The 11,682-nt window shown below is 41.7% G+C and overlaps 1 protein-coding gene across 1 annotated transcript; it reads left to right on the top strand.

The window, feature by feature from the left end:
• Window positions 1-5,121: 5,121 nt before the first annotated feature.
• LOC105306399 (nucleolar GTP-binding protein 2-like) lies at window positions 5,122-9,948 on the top strand. Its single transcript, XM_011381367.2, has 4 exons — window positions 5,122-5,328; window positions 7,030-7,114; window positions 8,082-8,176; window positions 9,767-9,948. The coding sequence occupies exons 1-4, from the start codon at window positions 5,265-5,267 to the stop codon at window positions 9,931-9,933; spliced, it is 411 nt and encodes a 136-aa protein (XP_011379669.1). The 5' UTR covers window positions 5,122-5,264; the 3' UTR covers window positions 9,934-9,948.
• The last annotated feature ends 1,734 nt before the right edge of the window (window positions 9,949-11,682 follow it).

The raw sequence follows: 11,682 nt of genomic DNA on the forward strand, positions 1-11,682 counted from the left end.
TAGACTTGTCTTTTTCTAATTGAGGCTCTAAAAAGTCACATAAATCAAGGCTTTAACCACTTCTTCATCTGCTGCTTGAGAAGGTTATTTGTTCTTTCTTCCACACCTCAGTCTGAGACTCTGCTTGGGAAGTAAGATTTTGTTCCCAGGCTAGACTAGACCAGACGAGAGAGCAGGAAGGATGCAGGAGGCCAAGGAAAACCTTAGTGTCTTACTGGGCAGAAGCTGCCTCTAGGGCAAGACTGACCTTCTGACAGACAGAGGTCCCCCTGATACATTGGTTTCAGGAGTTGACTTTTCAAATTCTTTGACGTGACATTATTCTTCTGGAAACAATCCAAGGGACCTGGTTAACATTTTTAAAAAGTGTTTTCCTAAGGAAAAGGGGGGAGATGGGCAGGAGATGAGGGGGTAAAGAATTACACAAAGATTTAGTCTAACGGCTTAAAAATCAAAAGGATCATTGGACAGATAGATATCAAGTGTAATAAGAAACACGTTGATGCTGGAGAGATGACTTACTACGGGCCCTCCAGCCTCCTTCGAGCTTAAACAATTATCTGTGATTTGGAATTATACTTTAAATTCCCACATTGGTGTGTGTTCTGGATCCATTTCTCAGGACGCAGACAGCAATCTCGAGTTATCTAAACCAGGCTGAAAATTAGAGGCCATTAATGGCATCTCATAAAATGGCTTCTCAGATTTTCTTAAGGAGGATATGCTGAGGACCACAGGGATTCAGTGATAGGAAGGAGCGAAATGCTGCTAGTTATTTTTCCAAAGCTTAATCTAGGGATCTTTTTGAAGAGCGCCTTACCCGGCAATGAGAGGAATGCCAAGACCAATACAGACTATGTTTTTCCCACTTAGAAATGGTGACCAGATACGTCATCCATGAAGAGAATTTTCTCGGGGTTCCTAGAGGTAAGTCTCTTACCCACTTTTCATAGCCATCCAGACCACGTTTGTTGTATCCTTGTCCCAAAACTTCTCAGGCATCTTAGACTGAAAACTGAGGGCAATTTGGCCCATGAAGCTCCAATTTAATACACTTTATTTTTCTTATATTCCCTCGTAAACTGTTGAGGTTTGTGACCAAGGACTCTATTTGTTTTCTACAAACAAAACACAACAACAAAAGCCTGAAAACATATTCCAAGTGCTTCCCCTTACTTCCCGAGTCCCAGCACCTCTGCTTGGGGGCTAGTAACTGTTCCACATTGAGCAGCAGCTACTCCAGGAGCCCAACTCTTGGCCCCAGCAGGCAGGGGTCAATTCATCATGGGCTTGCCAGAGGAGAGACACTGGAGACTGAATAGAGAAGCCTCTGCTCTCAGTTCAACTGGGAGGGATAAACCAACAAGCTGGCACTAATTAAGAGCTAATGGCCTTACAATGGAGCATTGCCAAAGGATAACGACCCTCTGGCTGCAACATAAATATCAAGGCATTTGGGGCAGAGCCAAGACATATATTTTCAGAGTGCATTAGACACTGCTGCAGCCTTCCTCACCCTGGCTCTGCTGAGAAAAACAAGAGGATTTAAGATAGATGGGAAAGAAAGTGGGTTTTACTAGGGCTGCCTTCTGGTCAGTTGGTCAGAAAGCCTCAGGGTGACCTTGGGGAAAGACTGCTGTTCAGATCCCAAAGCTTTAGGTATACAAAAATCAAGTGCGGAGCTCATTAAAATGTATATTATCTGTGCCCCACCTCCATAGGGTCTGATTTCAGTAGCTCTAGGGGGAAGCTCAGGAGTCTGCATTTTTAACCGTTTCCCCAGGTGACTCTGATGCTAGTGGTCCTCAGACCACTAACTGCTGCAATCTTTGCCCATTAGATCCTAAATAGAAGCTGCTGCAATCTTTGCCCATTAGATCCTAATTAAAATGTTCTTACAGAATGAAAAAGTAAGGTCAAGATTCTCTACTTCCAGTGGAAACCCAGCCCATTCTTTCCTATCAGAACTTGGCATGAGACTGTTTCAGAAGGGTGGCATTTCCAGCCACTTCCTATGAATGGGAATAGGGTCTTCCCATTCATGCCAACCTGTGCTTCCTAGAAGCAAGTATCCAGGGAATGAGGTGCTAACCACGGGTCTGGAGGAAAGGAGAAAGCAGCCCATCTGCTGCATGATGTGTACCATGTCTGCAATGCTTTCATGTCTCATAATTCTTGTGATCACGCTGCAATCCTTCAGGATAGTCAATATGTCTGTTTTAAAGCTGAGGAATTATAGGCCTGGAGGTGTGTCTTGCCTCCTCTGGTTACTGCAACATCAGAAAGGAGAGTTAAAAATAGTCAGTGTATTACAACTGCGGTAAGCAGGGCAGGCGAAACAAACCAAGAAATTGAGCTTGACGCACCTTGATCAGGCTTATTTTCGGCTGGTGGAACTGAGGTTTGTTGTCAGGATCAGCAAGCAAATACTGTTGTAAAAGGATTGATGTATCAGGTTATAAAAATAGATGGAAAGTTTTTACGATAAACGCAAGCTGAGTATGAGAACAGGAGAGAAACAATCCACCATATCATCTGGGAAAATGAAACTCCTTGGCAAGACTTCACAACAGCCTGATTCAAAATTTCATAATGAAATTATGTCTCTGATCAAAGCCTGAATGAGCTCATGGGCTGATTTTTGCCATTCGTGTTTATTCTGGTTTGAACCAAATTGAGGCATCAGAAACACATTATCCTAGTCTTCTCTCCAGGAGTGGGCTATTGTACCCCTCTTAGGGGGACCAAAGGGACAGTGCAAGGCAGAAGGGGACTTCTTTGGATCCTCACTGGGCATGAAGTTGTTTCTGATCGGCTTTCAGAGATTCCCTCAGACACCACATCAGGGTCGGGGCCTTTCTAGCAAAGTTGTGTTTAATCTCTCGATACTTGCCCTGGGGGCAATAAAAGTGAGTCTCAAGGGAGAGAAGGTATTTCCCGCTCTTGTCTAGGACATGGCCTGCTTTTGCTCTAGAAAGAATGTTTCGGGACTTGTTTGTTTCAGACTCAGAAATAAAGACTGAATCATCTCTCCTACAATTAGAGTACCTCACTTTATACCAGGTTGTTTGTTTTTATGGAATGAGCTTCATCATAGGCTGGAATACCCTTTCCTCCTGCCTAATCACCTCTTCTCCTGTCCTGAAGGCACAGAGATGGATGCTTCCCGACAACTTGAGGGGCCGAAAAAAAAAAAAAAGGGAGGGCTTCTTGTTTGAAACACTGGCATCTAGAGACTTTATTTTGACTAGTAGTAACAGAAACTGTTGGGTCTTACCACCCGCATTCCCCATCAGGGCAAGAGTCATTCCCATATGCTATTGACTAACCGTTTGTGTCTTCTTAAAGTTCTTAGGTTGAAGCTCTAATCTCCAATGCAACATTACTTGGAAGTGAGGCCTTTGCAAGGTAATTAGGCTTAGGTGTGGTCATGAGGATGGAGCCCTAGTGATAGGATTAGTGCCCTTATAAGAAGAGACCAGAGCCTTCTCTATCTCTCCAACATGTGAGGACACAGTGAAAAGACAGCTGTCTATAAGCCAGGAAGAGAATTCTCACCAGTAACCCAACCAGGCTGGCACCCTGATCTTGGGCTTCTCAGCCTCCAGACTGTAAAAAATAAATATTGTTGTTTAAGCCACACAGTGTGTGATATTTTGTTACAGCAGGCCCAGCTAAGACACCATCTATTCATTCTTTCATTCAGTGAATAGGTATTGAGTCCTCAGTAAGTTTCAAGTGCTGTTTGAAATCTTGGAGATACAGCAGTAAACAAACTTGCAAGGTCCCTGCTCTCAAGAAGCTCATTTTATAGTTTTGGAGAAGTAGCAAATAAACTTGTAAATAATGTAACTTCAGCTAGTGATAAAGGCCATGAAGTAAATAAAACAGAACAATGTAACAGAATAACTGCTGAAGGGTGGGAGATGGCTGATTTAGACAGAGTCGACAGTGTTAAAGAACAAAAATTAACCAAATAAATTTGAAGATCTAATTGGCTTTATAAAGTGATTCATGAATTGAGCAGCATCACATCTAGAAACTAGAAGGGCGCTCCAAGGAGTCGTACAAAATAGAAGGTTTTTATAGGCAGAAAGAGTGAGACTAAGAAGTTAAGAGTGGATTATTTCAGGGGGTCCAATCAGGCAGATTGTCCCACAAGTATTGATCAAGAAATTCCACGTTGATTGTTTTAAAATTCCACTCCTGAGAGAGGCTGAAACTGCAGTTAGGTTAGTTATCAAATTCTGGTTTGGTGACATGGCTTAGCAAATGTGACTCCATTTTGGCATGCCGTTTCTTTTTTTAACAACAGGAAAGACTTCTCCCGGTAGGAAGGTTGCCAGATAAAATACAGAATGTCCAGGTAAATATGAATTTCAGATAAACAATGAATTTTTTTTTAGCGTAAGTATGTCCAAAATATTTCATGAGACATATTTATGCTAAGAATTATTGTTTATCTAAAATCCAAATTTAACTGGGCATATTTTTATTTGCCCAATCTTAGGACCCTACCAGCAGGTGACATTTGAGCTGAAAACTGAATGACCAGGAGAAACTAGCTATGCAAAGGTTCAGGGACAGAGTGATTCAGGTAGAGGGAACATCCAGTGTAAATATCAGAATAACCAGAGAGAAGGAGATACAAATGAGGTCGGATTAATAGGCAGGGACCAGATCATATAGAGTTCCGCAGGGATGACAAAGAGTTTGAGTTTCTCTGTCTCTGTCTATTTGTCTGTCTGTCTCTTTCTCCTTCCTCCCCACTCTAAGAGCAATGATAAGCCATTGGAGAGGGCAACAAAATTTGAAAGATCTCTGGCTGCCGGATGGTCAGTCACTTTTTGAAGAGCTAAAGGACAAATTCAGATAAGTAAACTTAAGCTTGTGCTATTGGCCTGGGACAAGGTTTCTGTTTGGGGGTTGACCCAACTCGAGCTCTGGTCCATTGGTCCTGGGTATCTAGTCAGTTGCTATGGAGGGGCAGCTTGGCGGTTGCTAGGAAGGGAGGGGCGGGGGCTCGGCGTAGGGCGTGTCTAAGCGGCCGGCGGGGGGCGGAGCCGGGAGTGCGGCGGCGCGCTCAGACCGTTCGCAGGAAGTCACGCTGGGAAAGGGAGGTGCGCGAGCGGAAGTGATGTAGCCCTTGCACACGTGGTCCAGTGTGGTTCACGCGGGTCACTTCGGCGGGTCCTGGGAAGTTACGAGCTCGTTTACCAGCCGTAGGCCGGATCTAGCACTCTGGTCCTCGTCCCATCGGCAAGATGGTGAAGCCCAAGTACAAAGGACGGAGCACCATCAATCCGTCTAAGGCCAGCACAAACCCCGGTACGGGCGGCGGGGCTCGCGGAGGGTGGAGCTTGGAGGAGGTTTGCGGGGAGGGCTTCGAGGAGACATGTGAGGGGACATCCGGGTGGCATTGCTTGGAGTGACTTGAGCTGAGTGGCTGTTGGGGATGAGAAGGGAGAAGGTGGTTTTCTTTGTTTTATTTTGTTGTTGTTTTTTTTTCATTCTGAGGGCTGACTCTTGCACGCCTGTCACTGCTCGGTGTCAGGCACCAGGTCTGTCATCGGGGAAGGTGAACCCTCTTGCCTGGCAGCCGTAGGGCGTCTCCAGTTGTGAGATACAGAGATTGAGACTCTCTGAGCTGGAAGGAACTGTTAAACTTGACCTCTTCTTGTGTTCCTGTGTGGATCAGGTGTTGAAGTCCCTCTCCCAATATATTGCAGTCTTGTTTGATTCCAGTTTTCCAGCTCAAGGAATTGCCGGAAGTAAATTTGATAAAGTCAAATTAAAAGTAGTGTAAGCCAACCCAGTTGGCCTTTTATACTTGACCACACTAGCCTGTCACCTTAGCTTTGACCATTTAAATGAGAAAGGAGAAAAAAGAGAGAGAGAGAGAGAAAAAGGAACTCCAGATTTGGTTCTTGGAGTCATCCTAGCTAGTAAAGTCCAGTGAAAACCCTACAGATAAGTGAAGATGTTTTTGAAGATGTGTATGAGTTTTGTGTAGGTTCCACCTGCAGGATGAACAAGATAGCCTTTGGGGAAGTCTCTTCCATTTAGGCTTAGTTAAAAACTTTGTTTTTAAATAGGGTTCAAAGTTTTTGATGACTTCCATTAATGTTGAGTGTCTTCTCTGAATTGCTGATAAATGATTCAATTTTTGTAGACTGGAATCTTAGAATGTTAGACCCCAAAAGGCTGTTAGAGATCATAAGGTTATAGAGGAAGATACTGAGCCAAAATAAGGGAAGTGGCTTGTCACAGTTGGTACTGCTCGTTAGCAGTAGGGCCGCCAGTCCTGCGATTTTAGCCTCTTATCTACTGTCTCACTTAAGCAGGTAGACAAATGATTTGAAGGGATCCCAATTACCATGTTTATTTGTCTTTCTCCTTACCTCTGAGATGTAAGACAAGAATTGCTAGTTGTTGATTAGACTAAAATCAAACATTAGGAAGTTAAAAAACTAGTACATTAGGAACATGACTGTATCAAAATTGTAGTCTCCACAGTGCCTTGTGTGTAGCAGACACTCAATATTTGTTAAACCGAGACTCAGAAGTAGGCGTCTTAGTGGTTAAGAGCACAGATAGTGACCAAATGCTTTTGTTCAAATTGTGGCTTTGCCATTTAGTAGCTGTGTGACTTTGCGCAAGATATCTGACCACTGTGCCCCAGTTTCTTAGCCTACAGAATGGGGATAATGTGTTCTTCATAGGATTATTATATGAATTACATGAGACAATGCCTGTTATGTGGATAACGCAATGCTATAATTAATGCTCAAAAATTTTGGCTATTATTGTCAAGCACAGTCCTATCCATGATCAAAGATTAGGTCAGGTTTGTCATACCATGTAGCTTCCAGTAATAATAATGTCGTTGGAACAACAGAAAAAGTAGAGATTTTGCAGTGAGACAGCAGCTTGCCTTCTGAGTGAACTAATTGGTGTGTTTGAAGCAATGATCATACTTAAGACTTGTTGGTTATCAAATAGTGTGCCGTCTATTTATGTGTTTCCTAGATCGGGTACAGGGAGCAGGAGGCCAAAACATGAGGGACCGGGCCACAATCCGGCGCCTGAATATGTACAGGCAGAAGGAGCGCAGGTGAGCATTGAGTACTGTCATCCTTTCCCCTTTCCTTCGTGCCCTTGACCTGTAGCTGAGACTCATTAAGTCTTTGACATTTCCACCCCCACTTTCCCCATAGGGGAATAGCATATTTCCAAATATCATTTTATTTGGATGTTGCTATGATAAATTGTGAATTTTGGGTTAAAGACATGAAGTGGGTGGCGAAATCGTGATTGTGTCACAGTTAGAGATCTTGTTCCTCACAACTTTGGCCTCTGTGAGTGGCATGTGAAATCTCAAGTTAAATGTCAGATGGAAATCTGGTTTTCTTTAACAGAGCATATAGGACTGTAGTAGTGAAAGCAGCCAGAAAACTTGTTTTTTAATGCCACATTTTAGATCACAACATTGTGGCACTTGGAAACTCATCACAACTCTGAGTTCTGCTGAGGCAGCCTCTACCACAGGGACTTGCTGAGTGTGACATTTTGCTAGCTGGTCTTAATTTGTTTGGTAATTAGATTCTTCATTCGTTCTAACAGATGTGCCTAAAACAAACGTCAATGAACTTAATCTGCCTTAGTCACCTACTCTGCAGTTTGTTATAGAATTTTGAGTTCCAGCATAAATCACCCTCTAACTTAAAATTCATTTAAACCAGCCTTCAAATAATTACTCCAAAAAACTCAAGTATGTGACTTTTTAAAAAACACAAAACAGTAAACAGATTTTTAAACAGCGGCATTATTTGTTATTCATCTAGCAGAAGTCATTACGTGCTCTGTTGCAAGAGGTTAAATGGCTTTTGGGCAATCTGTTTCAAATGTAGCAGTACTTTTTGTTTACTGAAATCTGTATTTCATGATCCTTTAAAACCAAAAAAAAAAGAAAGAAAAGAAAAAAGGTTTTTCTTTTTTTTTTTATGGAAAGAGTATTCTGTAAACCAGAGTTCGCTGTTGCCTTCTGTTGTCAACCAAAATCTTTAATTTCCTCACTTTAGGAATAGTCGTGGTAAAGTGATTAAGCCTCTGCAGTATCAATCAACGGTGGCTTCTGGCACAGTGGCTAGAGTGGAGCCAAATATTAAATGGTTTGGTAAGTATTGTCCTCTATTACTTTTGCTCTACAAATGTGTGCTGTATGGAAAGGGTGGAATTTTCAGATGTCTTTAAAGGCAGGAGTTTTGGGGTCAGCGGAACTGGCAAGGATTATATGAGAAAGGGATGAGATAAGCACTCATAGTGGGAAATGGGCAGAAAAAGTAATAGAGGTGGATTTCATAAATCACTTCTTGTTAAAAGAGCTCATCATTCTCTTTAAACAGATAAGACCATCCTTAATGACCAGCATTTACAGACTTTAGAACTCTCATGTCTTCATTTCTGGTTGCCTGGAGAGGTTACAGTTTGAGAGGGGCCTTGCAGATGTGTTTGTGCTTTTGCCTTGAAGAGTGAGTGCATTAGTCTGCAGTTCCTCTGAAACACTTTTTCTTAATGGGATTGTATTTGAATTGAATGAAAGGATCTCGGTAGTCCTTCCCAGGAGTGAATAGAATATCTCCGGAGGGATCAGGGCTCTTCCTTTGGCGAACTCTAGCTTCATTTCAGTCTGGGCTTTCTGGCTTTCCCTTAGGCACTGCGAGGTGTGCAGGCACGTAAGATGGTCAGACCCCTTTATTTGTCTGTTGTTTGACCTCTGTGCTTGGGGGCAGATGGCAACTACCTATGAATATCTCTTAGAGCTTTGATAGGACACCCTTAGGAAACCGCAACACAGAAAAGCATAAAGAAAACTCCTTAGAGAGGCATGTAATTTGATGGCTAGGTACTGTGTCTCTAGATCTAGACCCCACGGATTCTGCCATTTCTGTGACTGTAGGCATGTTATTAAGTCTGTGTGTTCATCAATTTCCTCATCTCTAAAATGAAGATAAAAATTGTACCTATGTCGCAGGACTGTTGTGATAACTAAATGAGTAAATCTGTGTAAAGTGCTTAGAATAGTGCCCAGCAAATAGTAAGTACAAATTAAGCCTTAACTGCTATCATAATCACTGTCACTATTGTCATAGTGACCCTTATCTTGAGATTTGCATTTGTGCTGTAGCATGCTATTTAATTGAATATATTCTTCAGGCTCTCTCACTTATAAGGTATTCTCCAGGTAGTATTACATAGTTTTATTTTGTTCCCTTGCATGGAGTTATTGGTTAATTTAATAGTTCTTTCAAGCTCTCATAACCCTAAAAACGGTAACTGACTTAGGTTTTGTGCTTGGGATTCTTTGTATATTCCAACTGATCAGCTGTGATTGGCTCCAGATTTCTTTGCTAGATCTAGCAGGAAGTAGGACGTTGGTCAGATCTCAGTCCCATTCAGTGATGTTTATTTTTCAGTTTTATCCAGTCAGGAAATTGGGCTTGGAAAACTATTGAAACCCTTTATGTGTCTGGGTTGGTGGATTAGTTCATAGTGTAATGAGTGCAGGAGTGGCAGTTTTTTTGTTTGTGTTGTGTGTGTTTTTTTTCTCTTTTAAGTTTGAAAATGGCTACATGGGATGGATGTATCAGGTGTTTGGGTGAGCAAGGGTAATTTAAAATCTGTCCTTTCACTGTGTCATTGGGAAGATGGATGCAGAAGCAAAAGGGAATCGTTTATTAAATGGCAACATTCTTTTGTAAAACAGGAAACACACGTGTGATTAAGCAGTCATCATTACAAAAATTTCAAGAGGAAATGGATATAGTCATGAAGGATCCATACAGAGTTGTCATGAAGCAAAGCAAGTTACCCATGTCTCTTCTCCATGATCGGATCCGACCTCATGTAAGATGGGGACATCCCTGGCAATAGAATTTCTTTGGCAAATGCCACACAGATCTGTCATATTTATCTCTTGCTTTTCCACAGAGAATAGTGACTTTAATGCAGTACTGATGAACTTCCCGAGACTTCTCTTTTCACTGTCTCACCTTTAGTATGAATTGCATTCTGTCGGGGAGGTTCAGTAGTATGCTGATCAAAGCACAGGCTTTGCAGTAAGACCTGAATTTTAATCTTTGCTCTGCTCATTTCTATGGCCTTAGTTATGATTCTCCATGAGCTTTCACTTCCGCAACTGTAAAGTCAACATAACCCACCTCCTCAGGTGATTGAATGCAGTGAAACATCTGTAAAACTCTTGGCACATAGTAAGCACGTAGTCTGCCTCCTAATTAGAGCTAAATAGGTCATAGCTATTACTAATACTATTAAAATTTTTTTTTTTTCGGTAGGCAAACTTGTTTAAGCGGTGTTTCCATCAAATTTTGGGGGAATGCAGAATTAGAATTGAGTTGGTGGGAGGGAGACCTATGGTCATGTGTACTTGCAGCTTCTATAAGACCCTTGGAGATTCTTTTGAGCTAAAGGAAAGGATGCCGGTCGGATTAGTTGTTCATTGAAGTTCAAAGTACAGTAGGACTGAATCTGGCTTGAGTAGAATGAGTTTCACAGAACCAAAGAAATGGCCTAATTTTTGCCTGCACGTTTTTTACTTGCATTGAATAATAATTCCCAGAAATGGAGCCAGGACATACGCTTCAATTCCAGTATAAGGAGGGGAAAAAAACATTGACATGCATACATGGATTAACAGTTCAAAGAAAAGTGTTTACTTGCAGAGCAAAATAAAAACCAAGGCCTGGTTATTGCCTCAAGGTTTTATCAATTATGCTTTGTTTTATGACAGGCTAGAAGAATGGCACCTATTAGTGGAATGACTGTTTTCTTTCAGAAAAACACATGAGTGTAATTCATGAACCACAGACAAGTTGCTCATTTCCCTTGTTCTTTTTGTCGTTTCTTCCTAAAGCCATCTTTCAACAAATATTGAATCCTGTTTATGAGAAGAACAAAGAGATTCTATTATGGATTGATTGCTTTGTTGCTTATTTCAGTTCAGTGCTTAAATTTATCTGATATGTAGAATGAATGGCCTACAGCTGCAGCAGTCAGCTCGTATTTTGATGCAGATAGATACTTAGAGTAATGGATGAGTTTTCTGGTTTGGCCTTGAGAAACCTTACCCCTTTTATTTTTGTGTGATATCTACTTCTCATAAAATCTAATTCTGAGATTGCTGCACAGTGGAGTCAAATCAGATATGCTTTTAACTTTTGCACGTTCAGCTACATGTCCATTATAAGCACTATATTTCTGTAGCAATACAGTAAAAATACTAACTTATTTTGTATGTGTACTTCATTATATTACTGCATCGTATTTACTAATATATAGGTTTATATACACAAATCCATGTACACTGTTCTTTTAGATTATTTAAGAGATTTTCAGCGATAATTTTGATCATAATTTTCCCAGTGACATTAGAACCTAGTTCCCATGTAAACTTGACCCTCTTCAGAGATGTTCTCTTGTTGGAGGGTAGCAAGTAAAACTAAACAAAGAGGTGGTTTTAGAGCAGTGGACCCCAACCTTTTTGGCACCAGACACCAGCGGTCCTATGAGAATCTAATGCCTGATGGTCTCAGGTGGTGGGGCCGAGGTGGTGATGCTAGCACTGGGGAGTGGCTGCAAATACAGATGAAGTTTTGCTCGCCC

This window comes from Pteropus vampyrus, unplaced genomic scaffold (assembly GCF_000151845.1).
Source record: "Pteropus vampyrus isolate Shadow unplaced genomic scaffold, Pvam_2.0 Scaffold435, whole genome shotgun sequence".
In the NCBI taxonomy this organism is placed as follows: domain Eukaryota; kingdom Metazoa; phylum Chordata; class Mammalia; order Chiroptera; family Pteropodidae; genus Pteropus; species Pteropus vampyrus.